This window comes from Mangifera indica, chromosome 8 (assembly GCF_011075055.1).
Source record: "Mangifera indica cultivar Alphonso chromosome 8, CATAS_Mindica_2.1, whole genome shotgun sequence".
NCBI lineage: Eukaryota > Viridiplantae > Streptophyta > Magnoliopsida > Sapindales > Anacardiaceae > Mangifera > Mangifera indica.
The window spans coordinates 12,144,836-12,160,736 of NC_058144.1; the positions used below are offsets into that span (position 1 = coordinate 12,144,836).

At 32.2% G+C, this 15,901-nt stretch overlaps 2 protein-coding genes across 3 annotated transcripts; both read left to right on the top strand.

Annotated features, from left to right (window-relative positions):
- The first annotated feature begins 455 nt into the window (after positions 1-455).
- On the top strand, positions 456-4,740 carry LOC123222445 (eyes absent homolog). Its single transcript, XM_044645207.1, has 5 exons — positions 456-877; positions 967-1,128; positions 1,721-1,814; positions 2,503-2,697; positions 4,295-4,740. The coding sequence occupies exons 1-5, from the start codon at positions 644-646 to the stop codon at positions 4,552-4,554; spliced, it is 945 nt and encodes a 314-aa protein (XP_044501142.1). The 5' UTR covers positions 456-643; the 3' UTR covers positions 4,555-4,740.
- A 5,040-nt stretch (positions 4,741-9,780) lies between these two features.
- LOC123222751 (protein LOL1) lies at positions 9,781-12,059 on the top strand. 2 transcript variants are annotated; one of them, XM_044645688.1, is made up of 6 exons: positions 9,781-9,940; positions 10,111-10,278; positions 10,623-10,742; positions 10,831-10,944; positions 11,104-11,213; positions 11,743-12,059. In XM_044645688.1, the coding sequence occupies exons 2-6, from the start codon at positions 10,209-10,211 to the stop codon at positions 11,782-11,784; spliced, it is 456 nt and encodes a 151-aa protein (XP_044501623.1). In that variant the 5' UTR covers positions 9,781-9,940; positions 10,111-10,208; the 3' UTR covers positions 11,785-12,059. The 2 variants fall into 2 exon arrangements, with proteins under 2 accessions (XP_044501623.1, XP_044501624.1); XM_044645689.1 differs by having other exon boundaries at positions 9,782-9,940; positions 10,629-10,742.
- The last annotated feature ends 3,842 nt before the right edge of the window (positions 12,060-15,901 follow it).

Sequence of the window (15,901 nt, forward strand, 5' to 3'; positions counted from 1 at the left end):
TTATGTGTCATCATCGACAAAGACAAATCATCTTCGTTAAGAGACGAAGATGATGTCTTCATCGATGACGAAGACTCTTCTTTGAACAAAGAGTCTTCGTCAACGACGACGCCCAAGAGGGAAAGACACCGCATGGGCAGAAAAAGAATATGCTAGGGAGAAAAAGATGTTGCCTGGAGATCATCGGTCATTATCAGAAAATTTAATCTGAAAGTTTGGAAACTCTAGGAGGGAAAATGTTGTTTTTAAAAACTTGATTTAGGAAAAAATTATTAGTTGTTAGGGTTTGGGGATAAAAAAAATTAAATTTAAGTTTACTTTTAATATTATAGATAAAATAACGATTTTATTTTTGAATCCGTCAATCTAACATTTTTTTCAATAGCTCATAAATAGGTAAATACGCTTTTCAAAGTTAACTTATGGGAATTTGCAGAAAAAGCATAACTGGGGTGGGGGGTGGGAAATAGTCCGTTGGCCTTAAATATATCCAAATCAGTTCGAAATGCTCTCTCTTTGACTTTGATTTCTTAAACCCTAATTATGGAGCATCTCATTAAACAAGAAACCCAAATTCAAATTTAGTTTTTTTGCTGATTATCGACTTCAAAATTCGATTTTTCAACAGATTCTAAGACAAAATATGGGAGAGAACTCGTCAGCGTCTGAAGAAAAGACTCAAAAGGCCAGGAATCGGATGACAAATGTTTACATCTGGGACATGGACGAGACCCTTATACTGCTCAAGTCTTTGCTGAATGGAGCTTTTGCTGAGGCTTTTAATGGTTCAAAAGATGTAAAGAAAGGTGTTGAGCTTGGGAGAATGTGGGAGGATCACATTCTGAAAATGTGTGATGACTATTTCTTCTATGAGCAAGTAAGTTTGCAATCTCACTTGATATTTCCATTATTAATTTATGATTTTGAATGCTATAAGTATGAATCTTTTTCATTTTAACTTTGTAGGTTGAGAACTACAATAAGCCTTTTCTTGATGCTTTGAAGCAATATGATGATGGTTTAGATCTTTCTGGTTATGATTTTAACCGAGATGGGTTTAGTCCTGATGATCCCTGTTTCAAGAAGCTAGCATACAGGTTCCGAGCTGTTGGATATAAGTATAAACAGGTACTTATATTTGTTGTGTATCAGGAATGGGATCTGTTTATTTTTTATATGCTTACCTAGTTTGTTTTATGATTGTCTAGACCAAGTTAAAGTACTCAGAAATGAAATCCTTATGTTACTATCATACTTAGTACTTCATAAACTTGTTTTGGCTAGTAAATGACAAATTGTATTCATATGTAGCAATATGTTAACTGGACTAGTGATTGTTTGATAAAAAGAATATGCTTGTTTCATTTGTTGTTTTCAAAATTTTGCTTCGGTGGATTTTTGAGCTAGAAGTAACAAGAATCAAAATTTGTGCATCTGGTTTTCATCTTGAAATGGAGATAGGTTGTTCGAGATTAAGGAATCTATGGAAAATGTTTTAGTCTAAGTATGGTTTTCCAAATTTGGTTTTTCTCTCAAAATGTGTGTTTCCTTGAAGTGGGAAGTAATATGTGGTTTGTATCAACAGCCACTTCTTCCTCTTAATCTTTTTTATGTACTGATAACTCTGCATATCTCGTTCAGAAAGCTGCTTACTCTGTCAGAGCTGTTATGTTATAATATGGTGTATAATGCAGTGATACGATTAAGTATATTATTTCAGGGTTTGCAAAGTATTTTTGATCAAGAAATGTTGAGTTTCTTGGATGAATTGTATAGTATGACTGACGAATATACAGATAGATGGCTATCCTCAGGTATACTTTCCTTGAGAATCTTGATGTAGCTGTAATTCAATTCTGTCATATTCCTTTTTGGTTCCAGTGTTTAAGTGCTTCTCTTGTTAGCATAGTGCAATGTATTTTAGTGATTTCTAACCTTGTCTAGGTAAAGCTGTGAAATTCAACCTAGATCATTAAATGATGAAAAGCTTTTCCACATTAATAGAAATCAGCATCCATCTTTCTAAATGAGAGATGATATTGGTGTTTAAATTTTTTACCTGAATTGTGAATCTGTAGCCACAATTTTGTAACCTATTATTATGAAATGTCTGTTTAAAGGCAAATTAGCGACCTGGGAATTTCATTATAGATTAAAATCCTTGCTGGAACTATGACTAGATAATGCTTGAGTTATCTTATATATTAAATGAAAATTATAAATGCAATCACTACAATCAAGAGCAAATTATGCTAAATTATTAAGTCTTGGAATTCCTTTCATCTTTATTTGATTATTAATAATCAGTACATGTGTGAATAAATGCAGATAGTTTGGACACTACTTTGTAGAACTTTATTCAATTTTTTAAGTTTGTTTGAGTCTCTTGTTTAAAAAAAATAAAAATCAGTACCTTATTTTGCTAATTGTAATTTGAGCTTGTTCTATAATACATATTTCCATCACTTTGTCATAGCATTCATCTCTGTTTCCAATGTGTAGCATTGGCTTTTCTGGAGCAGTGTTCAAGTGGAGAAGATAACGCAACTTCTTCTTTTAGTTCAAGCAGTGGAATCACTGACTGCACTATTGCAAAATTCCAACATGTAAATATTTTGGTGACTTCTGGATCATTGATTCCTAGCCTTGCAAAATGTTTACTCTTTCGACTTGACAATTGGATAGCGCATGGAGACGGTCAGCCTTTTTTTTTAATCTCATTCACCTATAAATTATGTTATACTCTAGTACCCCCTCATCTTTTTTATAATCAAGATTGTCTTTCCATTTCATATTTAACATTAGCTTTTTCATCATTGTCTGTTTTAGTTGCCATATTCACAGAGCAATATTTCTACTTAAGGTGGTATGCTTATCATACATTAGTTTAGCAAGTCAGAGCCTTGTTATAGATTCTTTTGACTTCTGAAGCAGATGCTACCCTGAATGAATTCTACATCAGCTGTATGGGCAATTAACGGAACATATCTTCATTGTTATCTTCATTGCTCTTGTCTCTGTTTCCTAGAAAACAAACAGTATTTTACATAATATGTAACATTGTATAACATTTAAACTGCATCTAGAAAAGTTTCAGTCTCAATCTGATTAGCTTGCTAGGAAAGTTGGTCTAGCCCATTCAAGAAATCAGTGGCTATCACAATTTTATTGATATAAAAAGAATGATCAGGAGCCAAAACCTGCAAGGTCTGACTTTAATCAGAGATTCACTCTGCCCCTTGTTTCCTCTTACCTTTATTTACTTAGACAAATTAATTAAACCAGAAATAAAGAAGGCGTAGATGTAACTGTAGAAACCAGAAATACCCAAGTCTCTTGGAAAATAATTTCCTAACATGCTGCAACAAGAAGTTAAACATTAAAAAACCTAGGATTAGGTATGAAACCTGGAACAGAGTAGCCCAGACCTCTTCCTCTCGAATCATCACCATATGGTAAAGAGTGATTCTTACTGATGCTATTATTTACATTCTGTTGAGAACTTGAGATCCCAAAAGTAGTAGAAGAGTTTGACCCAATTAGACAAATTAAATTAGCCAAGGGCTTCCCATGAAGATTATACCTATTGTTTGCAATGTAATTTCTTCTTGGCAATAAGTAAACCAACAACCACCAACCACCAACTCTTCTACCGTCTTACAGAGATTGCAACCTAGTCTAACCCTCTAAGACCATAAGAAACAACATTTGAATTGATAAAACTGCAACTACTCAAATTACCTTGTATGGTGTTATTACTTCCATGAGGGATTCCTTGTTCTCCCTTTGAGAACACATTAATCAAGGATGGAATATTACCATCACCTACTGAAATATAATCCTTGAATGATGGCAGACTAGGATATTGGACAACATGAAGCTTCAAAATGAATGTTTTTTTTTTTTTTTTTCTATCTTTACGCATTATGGGCCTAGCATCAGCAATTGGATAATACTGATTCAAAACTTCTGAAAAATTTCAGAAGTATTTAATGCTTATTGGCTGTTGCAGAAGAAATAATTTCTGTAAATATCACAAATCTGATATACGTTCTTTTCCATAAAATAATCTGCCACATCTTGATAGTATATAGAAATTGACATTATAGCAATAATGGTTAATTTTTATATAATTTCTTAAATGTGATATTACTTCCATATGGATCGATAATAATGGAGTGCATATTTCTTGTATATATCCCATGTACAAAGCTTGCACCTAGTTTTGGTGCTTTAAATAGATTGTCATAAAGAAGAAATGGTTTAAGAACTGATAAATTATTTGTTTCTTCAGTTTACAGCTCATGGGAAGTGGGGAAACTCCAGTGTTTTCAATGGGTCAAGGAACGTTTTAACGATCCAAATGTCCGGTTTTGCGTAATTGGAGATGGATGGGAAGAGTGTGAGGCTGCACAAGCAATGCAATGGCCATTTGTAAAGATTGATCTGCGACCTGGCAGTTCTCACAGGTTCCCAGGCCTCTCTCTTAAAACAATAGGGTACTATTTTTCTGTTGTGTATGGAAATCAAGACGCTGAAAATGATGAAGAGTAAGTTATCACACCATCTGTAGTAAGCAAAGATTTGCTTTCCCAGATTTTTCTTTGTATTATAAAATGAGAAGTGATTATTGGGAATTGGATGTCTTTGTGGAGAAAAGAAATAAATGTATGAATCAGGCCTAACCCTTCACCAGTGTTCCATTAATATTAAAATTATATCAAGTGGATTTTCTTTTCCTATGACTTGTCGGTGACGAAAGTGATGGCAAGAATTGTTATGATTGAAAGGTTTTTAGGTAAGAGTTCACTTCAAATGTATGAAAGTTCACACGAGACATTGAATATGATGAGTAAATGTGTTCTGCGCTAACATTAGCTTTGAGAGAGCAGATTTTACACGTTTTACTTTGAGTTGCCCCTTCAAAAATTTGTTTATATTCAGTGACACTGGGTGGCCAGACTTGCAGAGGTAGAAGTCTTTAGAGATTGGTAAGCAAAGACCACTAAATTCTTAGAATAGTGTAGATGCATGACTAACAAGTGTATCATCAGGCTCTCTTTATACTAGTCCATCAGGTTTCTTGATATGTGAATATATCAAGGATCTTGTTTTCAAGACTCGAATTGTGATTGAAATTTCATTTGCTTTTGCTAGTTTCCTTACCAAAATGTTTAATATCTCAAGCATCTTGCGTCCTTATTTATTGTCCCAAAATACTTTTTTATGGGTTCTTTCTTCATTCCTTAAAGCTTATGTTGCTCATTTCTGGTGTTTTCTTTAGCCTTGCAAGTGGCGCTGATCAAATTTTCCCATTATAATTAGTACAGTAACTATCATTGATTCATGATTTGATAATGTTGTGGCCTCACATTGCTGACCTTATCTAGTTGTCTATCAAGATTTCATTTATGTTTCCACCACAGTACTAAAGATGATGTTTATCTGAAAATCCTCAGCAAATCTTGTTTAGCTATGTGTATGGCTGATCTTAAATCACACGTGTATCTAGTTCAATGTAAACACAAGTCTTATTTAGAAATCTTTCAATGAACTTTGACCCAAGGTAGATGCCGAAATTGCTTGTTTTGGCTTTATTTGACTTAATTGGGTATTAGCGGATGTACATGGTGCTTGATTTGATTTGATTTTCTCCTTTCTCGTGATCTATAAACAGTAAATTGAATCGAATAATTCATCTAAATTAATTCGAGTGAGAAAGGAAAATAATTCCAAGTATGAAAGAGTTTAAGTTTAAATTTTTTTGGGTAAAATTTTTTAATTAAATTTTTGATTTATTAGTGTAATAATTCTAAGGCTGGTTTGCCTTAAAAAAGAAAAAAAACGGTTAAATTCAAATAAGAGTCTCTCATTACTCAAGAAAATTGAACTGAAGAATGTGATTTAAGTCTCGTGTACATTGGATGCATTCAAGCTATCTTATTAATAAATAAAATCTGAAGTCAAGCATATGTAATTTGAGGACCGTAGGCCACAACCTGTATAATTGTGGTAGGTGCTCTGCTCTTGGATGCCATTCGACCAAAAGTTCAACTTAACATGTTCTTCATGTGCATGCTTTTCTGAAACAGTTCTTTTGTTTCATAAAGTTACAATTACTTTACAGCCCCGGGGAACGTTACTAGGATGAGGATTGACACGAGCTGTGTTGGAGCTTGAGAATGATAGGCGCTCCGTTAGCTCACAAGCTCATGGCTCGGGCGATCATAATTTTTTTGAATTGTGATACAAAAGATATCAAAACAGGATAAAAGTAATACCTGACAGTGCAATGGTATATAATGTAAATCATTAGTTTGATCTAAAAGAGACAAAAATGGGGTAAAAAGATATTAACACTAGGCAAGATAGGGTAATGTATAACAGTATCTAAAATAAATTTAATGTGTTATTGTGATGATAATGTTATCAAGAGAAGAGTAAATAACAATACTAAGCAAATCTTGAAGTTCTTGTCGGGGGTTAAAGATGAGAGGTGATCCGAGAAAAAGTTGAAATGATTGATGGAGATGGAGCTTTCCGGAGCAATGGCTGGAATATCCAGTTGGGATCAAGTTAGATTTAAGAGAAAAGCCGACAAAGTACAACAAGGTGGTCCCTTTTGTCCATGGACCTGCAAATTAATTATTTACTTTGGAGTCTTCTCAGAGTTTACATTGCCCATGCCTTTTTCACTCTGTTCATCACTTTCCTTCTCCCTTTTCTGCTTCTGTCTTGTTATATTTTGATTCTCCATTTTTCTCAACCTCATAATTGTAGCATTTTTTTTTTTTTCAATTGTTAGACATACTTTATTGATCGAGGGTCCAAATTTTAACACATTTGATGGGAAGATCGCGTCCCCTGAGGCAATTTCAAAGCTGAAAAAACCAAAAGCAAAAGACAATAATAATAATAATAAGATGGGCCAAAGGCAAAAACCAGATAATGTCCAAAGACAGAGAGAGAACTTGCTTCATTTTGCAAATGAAGGAAAAGCATCAAACAACATTAGCATTAACAATGACAATTCACAACTCGCATAAAATTATTCATAAAAAGTGAAATGGACCACCCAACAAAAACTTAATTTTTTTTCCAATCCCTTAAACAGAGTGGCCCGAGACTTGGCTCCCTCTCGACTCGTCCACTGACGAAGCGTCTTCCAGTTCTGGTGACGGTGTCTTGCATATAACAGTCACGTCCAGTTCTGATCGTTTTACATAAAAGGCAAACACACTCAGATAATGCTGAAGATAGGGGGTCGGGTAGTTTTTAAACCTAAAAATATAATTTAGTTTTTCAAAATTAGAATAATATAAATAAATTTTAAATCAAAATATATACCATTAAGGGTGCGTTTGGTTGGGGGATTTTATGATTACCTTAGTAATCCATCTTTTATTGATTTGTTTGGTTTGTCAGTAATAAAAGATTCCAGTAATCTTCTATTACCAATGCTGAATGACAAGTAATATAGGTGGTAATTTGATTACCACATTCACCTTAGGTATTTAAAGATTACTGAGGTAATCTTGAGTTTATTATAATTATATTATTATTTATTAATTTTTTGAGATAAAAAAAATTTATTTTTAATTAATATAACAAATAATATAAAAAATATTTTAAAATAATTATATTCAAGGGCATTTAAGTAAAATAATTTACTTGTGGTATTTTATTACCTTTAACCAAACACAATAATGATTTATACCATAAATTTTATCAAAATAGTAATCATTTATACCCAGTAATCTTTTAGTAATCTATTTCAAGGTAATCTTTCTATTTTAGTAATCAAACATTAATCAAACCAAACCCCATTAAGAGTTAAATCAAAATAGACCTAACGTACTTTTATAAATTGGCTTGATTTGATTCAAATCAGTTTGAATTTATTTAATTTAAACTCAAGTCAAATTTGAATAAGAAGATTTGATTCATTTTTTAAACCAAATTGAATTCAAGCTAAAGGTGTTTAATTTGAATTCGATTTGAATTAATAACTCAAATATGTAGTTTGGATTTATGACTCAAGTTTAACTTGAATTTATAACTCAAATTAGTAACTTTAATTTGTGATTCAAGCTCATGACTCAGTGACAAATTGACATCGTTTTACTCAAATAATGAAAAAAAGATATTGTTTTGTAAATGAATCATGTGCTAAAACCCCAAATCTGAGTCATAAATTTAAATTGAACTTGAGTTGAATCAAATTATTTTTTATTCGAGTCAAATTTGAACCACCACTATCTATTGAAACTAATGAAAGTAAAACTCTAATTTTTTCAAAATAGAAAGAATGACGTATCAATTAAAATATATACAAAGGTATAATGTAAATTTTATCTAAATTTGTAAAGTCTTTTTAAAAGTTACCATTTTGGAAATTTCTCAATGTCTCAACTATTCACAAAACATGAAAAACAAATAAATAAGTATTTCTTTTTCTAAGAATCTGATAAGATCCATTTGTTCCTTTTTTTCTTAAAATGATCCCAACATTACGTGGGTTAAATCTGTTAATGCAAACAACCCATATAGGTTATCAGTCGAGACGGCCTTGGCAGAACAGATATTGAACCAAAAAAGAGTATGTTTTCATCTGAGTTTCAATCTTATCAACAGTTCCCATAAAAATTATTTATTGTTGAAGAAAAAAGGATATCCTTTTATCCTTTCCCGGTAAGAGAAAATATTAGAAATTGTTACATTGAAGATAATTAGGTGAACAATACCAAATGCTTTGGATATCTTTGCAGTGACGAGACTTGGTATTCATAAAGAGTAGGGATGAACTTTTTTGGAATTTAGCGTAAAAATTGACTAGTTGTTGCATTGCACGAATCTCACTCTTTTATGGCGTATGCCGGATAAAAATGTGTGGCTTTGACTGAGTGGTCAAGCTTTCTTTCTACTAAAAGTAGATTTTCTATTCCCCCTATTTACATATCAGAATTTGCTCAAATGTGTTTTGGATCAATTTGCGTTTAAGTGATATATTCCATCAACCGTTAGGTTAGATATGACTACATGATGGATAGATGCTATTTATGATCCTATTTTTGGAAGGTAAACTTACCCGCATAACAATTTACAAATTATAGAATCAGTGAAGACTCACACGTTTAGAGCTTATTAATTTAAATTACATATTTTTGTAATTGACTTAACCCACAAATTTAAAAACTTGAACGGTGTTGATAGGTATTAGTGTATTTTGTAGTCTATCCTTAATAAAATATGGAAATTCATAATCTTTAACAGGAAAAATGACTATTTTCTATCCAAATTTTAGTTTAATTTCAAAATCTTATCCATAACAGTTGAAAAATCTAAATACACACTTGTGAACTAATTACCGTCTAAATTTTTAATTAAGAACAAAGATAAAATTATCATTTTATCTATAAACCTTAAAATCATTTTCCTCAGCTCATTTTCAAAGTTTGAAAAGTTTAGATTTCACTTTTAAGATTTGCTTCCTTCTCCAACCATTATTATTTCGACCCATGGTCGATGCTTTCTATTGATCTTTTTATATATCTAGACGACGTTTCGTCATTCTTTGTAATCAGAGATGAAAGATTATTAGAAAGCGTTGATAGGTAAGTAATCATACAATAGTGGATATGATTTTGAATTCCAACTAAAATTTAGATGAAAAATTGTCCTTTTCCTCTTTTAACACATTATCAAGATGCAGACGGGCGAGTAATCATACAACAGTGGTGCAATCCCCGCTACATTTAGTTATCTATCTGAATCTATGGGCAAAAAGTAGTTAGAAAATGAAGCTTCACCCTAAATTCAACATACAAAGCTAAATGGTAAAATCTCTCTTTTATTATAGCAACGTCATCTCCTTCTATCCTCTATAATGCTAAACTTGTAACTCTTCTCTCTCTCCCACATCATCTTGCAACTTGCAGAGGTATGTGCTTGCCCCACTTCACAATGCTTCACTCAGTTTCATTGATTCTTTTTTGATAGGTTTTTCTCAACTGGGTATTGTTGCGGTTTTTGTTTTAATTTAGTTTTTGGAGTCAATAGTGCATGTTCAAAGTGTTTGCTCTTTCTGGTGTTCTTTGATTTTGTGTACAGGGATAGTAAAAATGGGAGAGAATTGTTTTTTTGTGTTTTTGAGGAAGTAAAGCTTGTGGGAGATTGGAAGAGAAAGAGAAGGTCTGTAAGTTGCTGCAATGCCAGTTCCTCTTGCTCCGTATCCAACTCCTCCAGTTCCATTTACACCTCCTCCTCCTCCTGCTAATGGTATCTTCATTAATTTATTACTCATCTTCAAATTATTTTCTCTCATGCAATGTGAATCCTCTTTGCTTCTCTGTCTAAATTAAAGCATCTTCAAGAATTCCAGTGAAAAAAATTATCTTGTTAAGAAATATTGAGATCTTATTAATACTTAGTGATAGAACTGTGAGAATTAGTTGTGAACTTTCAGTAAGAGAATTGAGTGTGGAATGGATTCTGCAATTAGTGATGAAGATTAAAGATCTTTATCGTTGCATCAATGACAAATCGTTAAGATAGTACAGATGTTTCTATTGATTATATATAGTGGTTGATCTAGGAGTAACCTATGAAAATTTTCTGTTGAGGCTTAGGTGCACAGAACCAGCTTGTATGTTCTGGATGTCGAAACCTTTTGCTCTATCCAGTTGGGGCGACCTCTGTGTGTTGCGCTGTTTGCAATGCAGTCACTGCTGTGCCACCACCAGGTAAATTTCTTCCTTTCTTTCAATTCCTTTCTGGCTTGTATACTCCAGGATATCTTATCGATTTTTTCCCCTTATTAATCACGAGCAGGCACTGAAATGGCCCAGTTGGTCTGTGGGGGTTGCCACACCTTGCTTATGTACATCCGCGGAGCAACAAGCGTTCAATGTTCTTGCTGTCACACTGTCAATCTAGCCTTGGAAGGTACCCGATTTATCAGTTAATTATCTTCAAATGAAAACTCAAATTATTCATCAAGTATCAGTGAAGATTGGATACCTCATCAATTGTGTTCATGTTCTTTTTTTTTTTTTGGGTAAATCAAATTACTTGACAATGAGCATCGCATCTGTATTGTGACAGCAAATCAGGTTGCGCACGTAAATTGTGGGAATTGCAGGATGCTATTGATGTACCAATATGGAGCGCAATCTGTGAAATGTGCTGTTTGCAATTTTGTGACATCAGTAGGGGTGAGTACATTATCTTGTACTGGTCTGGAAATTATTTGAATTCTTGTCATGTTAGACAAAAAAGGCATGGTAGTAAATGCATAGTTTCTGAAAGAGAAACAATACAAAATGAGGTTGAAACTTAACAAACTCTTGCTGCAATTAAAGTGGTTGATTTTCAGGGTATCTCACTTCAATGCTTAGAACAATTCCTTGAATCTGTGTAAATAATGGACTGTAATTTATTGATATCAGCATGGAATTTACTTGCAAGCATATGGGCCTGCCCTTTTTTGTCAAGGGAACCTGAAGATTTATTGTGTCCTGTTTCCAAAAGAAAAGAGTAGTGTTTAAATTCTGTATGAAATAGACATTTAAAGCCAATCTAAGAAATTACATTCTGAACAATAACATACACATTGATAACAATCCATAAAACTTGAAGAACAACTATCTGTCTCAAGTAACACATTCTAAGCATATAAATCCACTTCATTCTTGTTTTAATCTTCCAATTTGTCGTCGCCTTAACCTTGGATGAATGATGCAGGCATCGACAAGCAACCCAGAGCAGAAGTTTAATAATAATTGAGACTACTTCACAACCAACTTGGCAATTACAGATTGTAAGATTTCAGTTTTGTGTATTAAAATATCCGTGAGGATTGCGTATCCCAGCAAAAGCAGAGGAGAGGATGTTCTGTCTAGTCATCTGTATAGAGTTAGTTTTTTCCCTTGCGTGATATTTCAATGAATAAGAAGTTTTGGATGGATGATGAATAGATAAATGTATGAGAAAGACTTTTAGGTGGTGAATGGATGTATTTGGAAATCTTAAGGATAAGAAGAACTTCAATTTCATTTTTACTTTAATTTTTGACGTAGGTATGACATCAAGCACATGTAATAGATTGATTTCAGAAATCTCATGCTCATGCTTCAACTGATCTTACATAGAAAAGGAAAACTACATGGGGGACCAAAAGATGCTTCAAAGAAGATCTTGAGGTGAGGATTTGTGAGGTTTTCCGGAAACTATTAAATGCAAACATGGGCTTATAAAGCAAGTTGAAGGGATTTCTGGATAATAAAAATAAAATAATAAAAGATAAATAATAAGAAAGAGACGAGGCATATTCTCCTATGCTGAAAAGGTTGATACCAATTAACAAGCCATCTGTGGTACAACTTACGCTATCTGGTCTGGTGGAGAAAGTGCCTATATTTGACTGCTTGTGGAACGCCATTTCAGACTAAGAAGTAGTTGCATGCATACGATAGCATTGTAAGCTGTCTGAGAGGTCTATTACTATATGGTCAATCTTCTTCAATTCAGCTTTCGTGGGTCCTTAGACATGTATAATTGTAAGCGACCCTGGACTGAGTGATAGACAGCCTGTTTTGTCTATAGGTCTGTACGGTCTGTCAACCCCACTCACACCCTAAACTTTTCTAGAGTTGCTCACACACTAGAACTTTTCCTTAGTCTCTCCCTCCCACTGGGTGAATTTCTGTTTTTTTTTTCTTCTTATGAGATGATTAGTTGAAACTCTCTACTCTATCTCGCATGTGTTCTTCTCATGCTTCCTCGGTATTTTTAAAAATCAGATTAGTATATTAATCTACAATTTCATCAATTTGATTAATTAATTAATTTAATCTATTTTTATATTATTATATATTTTTTAAATAGTATCTAATATTTAATATATTTTTTAAACATAAATCATATAAAATTTATTATAAGTAACTCTCTGTGATAAAATCTTTTTTTTAAGTTTTTGGTTAACGAATAAATTAAAACTATGTCTTTTTCCCACTCGTTTGAAATTTACAAAAAGTTATTATGTGAAAGCCTGCAAAATGGAAAAAAAAAAAAAAAAGGAAAAAATAATTGAGTTCAATTTTATGATTTTCCTATCAATGCAAAGATTTGGTGTGCTTTGTGATAAAATGGGAGAAAAATTGAACTTTATTATGTCTTCTGCGATAGGACGGAAAGCCTGAAGGTAATTTATTAGGGTTTTTAGTTCTATTCATTTTAAATTGTAATGTTGTAATTTTAACTTTTATTTTTATATAAAATAAAACACGGATTTGAATATAAGTATAAAGGCTAAATAACTTATTCTTATTCAAAGAATACTCTTTTTCTAAATTTTTCTCTTTTAATTTTAAAAAACTTTAAATACCTACTTATCTGTTAAATTGTAAGATAACTATCAAAGATAAAATCGTTATTTAGTTAAATATAATAAAAATATTTAAAAAAACTAAAAATTTATTAAATTTCTCCTTTAGTTTAAAAATATAAAATTTTCACATAGGTAAAATTTAAAAAGTGATCATTTTCTTATAGGTTTTTTTCTCCTCTCTCCAATGAATCGCTCTTTCTCGGTCATTGACGTTCTCCCTCCCGGTCGCGTCACCACCCTCCCTTCGTCTAATAAAGATGCAATCATCTTCATCTCACAATGATGAAATTGTCTTCAATGGACTAGGGCAGAGCCACAATGAGTTCAGGAGGGAGAACGTCAACAACTAGGAAGGATAGTTCACCAAAGAGAGGATAAAAAATCTAGTGGGAGAAATGATATTTTTCAAACTTGGGTAAAATGAAATTGTTATATTTTAAAATTTAGGGGTAACTATGATAAATTCTTAGTTTTTTAAAATTTTTATTAAATAACGATTTTACCTCTGATAATAATCTTAAAATTTAATAAATAAATAGATGTTTAAATTTTTTAAAGTTAAATAAAAGAACTTGAGAAATGAGTATTTTTCAAGTGGGAACAAGTCCTTTGGCGTAGGTATAAGTTTATCACACATATAATACAAAAGTCACAAAAACTAAAACTGTGTCATAGTTAATAAGTAGTTGACTGGTTTTAAATTTTGTGAAACCTGGTTTCCTTGGTTATGAATGGTTTGTTTGGTTCAACGAGTTTGATCTCAGTTTAAAACTAATATAAATTTCATAAATAAATTACATTAAACTGTGAATCAATTTCTGATTGAATTGATTACTCCGATTTTAGTGTACAAAATAGATGATATATAAAAGGGCTAAAAGATTTATTCCTATATAAAGAATATTACTTTTCCAAATTCTCATCCCTTAATTTTACAAATCTCATTTATTCATTCATAAATAGTTAAATCTCTTTATTTTAAAGGTAAAATTATCATTTTTATCTGTAATATTAAAAATAAACTTAAATTTTATCTCTCTTTTTTTTATAAATTCTAAAAACTAATAATTTTTTTTTTAAGTTAAGTTTTAAAAAATGATATTTTTCTCCTAAGGTCTAATTTTCAAACTCTGGTGCTATCGTCAACAACCTCTCTCTCTTGACAATCTTTCTCCTCTCATTTGGGCCTTCAACTGGTGATGATTGAAGTCGAGAAGATAACTCTTTGTCGAAGAAGATAATTATCTTTCTAGACAAAGACGAGATTTTCATTTTTCTAATTTCAATTGACGTCGTCTAGATGTACAAGTGAGAGGAGAGGGATAGCTAAAGGGAGAGAAAGTGTCAAAAGAAAAAAGTTGTTGGTGATGACATCAAAGATTATGTTAGAGTTTAAAAATTAAATCTTAAGGGGAAAACTATTATTTTTTAAAATTTGATTTAAGAAAAAAAATAATTATTTTTTAAAATTTAATAAAAATAGATAAAATTTTAAAAATTAAAAGATTAATTTTAACTATTTATGATCGATTAACTAAAATTTTTAAAATTAGATAAACACTTGAGGGGATACTATACTTTGATAGGGAATACATCCATTTGGCCAATATAAAAACAAGAAACAATCGCTTCTTTCTAGTCTTTTCTGACTCCGCGTCACAATGAAAAAGAGGAGACTGTTCATAACAAACAAGAGTCAACTAGCATTAGAGAGAGAAAGAGAGTTTTCTTAACACTCCTCGGTCCTCACTATACCCATCATGAGTCAGCTACCATAAAGGAAAGCTACAGCTCATTCATTATTTGTGTGGATAAGCTGCCAGACTCACATCACCAGAAATTCGGAAAATAGAAATAACTACAGGGGACTTCAACTAAAATCTTAGGTCATCTCCTCATCGTGGTTTCGTCAGAGTAGGAGTAACAAGTCGCCCTCTAAATTAAATCCCAACCCGCACCTTTCTGAACCCAAAAAGGATTCTCACAAGATATTTGGCCCGTGCCCCACAAAGTCTTGTCCCCCTCTGATTCGTTTTCTTTTTTTAAGTTATCCCCACAACCATCTAAATTATTTTTAAAATTTTAAATTATTATTAATATATTTTAATATTTAATAATTATTTTATTTTATTTTTTTAAATCAAGAGGGATTCCCACAAGAAAGGATAAGGATTTCTCTTATCCTGGTATTGGTCATATTGCGGGAATGAGAAAAAGTCTCCCCTATAAGAATAAAATCAGGATATTTCACCCCACCCCACGCCAGCATAAGAACCCGTAATGTATACTTTTGTTTCCCTTAAATCTACTGAAAGAAGTAGCCAAAGACTAAAAAATTAGACAGTGAGTATACACAACTCACTTTTCGCTAATCTGTCTGCATTAAGCCACATTTGAGTCTCGTTTCAAAGATTCCTTCCAAACCCATGATTTTTCTCTCAAACTAACTAAATGAGCATGGCCAAGCGTGAACCTTTCAGAAATAACAAACAACACTCAGAGCCACAAGTAATC

What these genes read in the sequence shown, in the direction of transcription:
- LOC123222445 (XM_044645207.1), top strand. Translation starts at nt 644, where the DNA reads ATGGGAGAGAACTCGTCAGCGTCTGAAGAAAAGACTCAAAAGGCCAGG. An exon ending in AGATAGATGGCTATCCTCAG is followed by an intron (nt 1,815 to 2,502) that starts GTATACTTTCCT and finishes TCCAATGTGTAG; the next exon opens with CATTGGCTTTTCTGGAGCAG. An exon ending in TTGGATAGCGCATGGAGACG is followed by an intron (nt 2,698 to 4,294) that starts GTCAGCCTTTTT and finishes TTGTTTCTTCAG; the next exon opens with TTTACAGCTCATGGGAAGTG.
- LOC123222751 (XM_044645688.1), top strand. Translation starts at nt 10,209, where the DNA reads ATGCCAGTTCCTCTTGCTCCGTATCCAACTCCTCCAGTTCCATTTACA. An exon ending in TCCTCCTCCTCCTGCTAATG is followed by an intron (nt 10,279 to 10,622) that starts GTATCTTCATTA and finishes TTTTCTGTTGAG; the next exon opens with GCTTAGGTGCACAGAACCAG. An exon ending in TGTCAATCTAGCCTTGGAAG is followed by an intron (nt 10,945 to 11,103) that starts GTACCCGATTTA and finishes GTATTGTGACAG; the next exon opens with CAAATCAGGTTGCGCACGTA.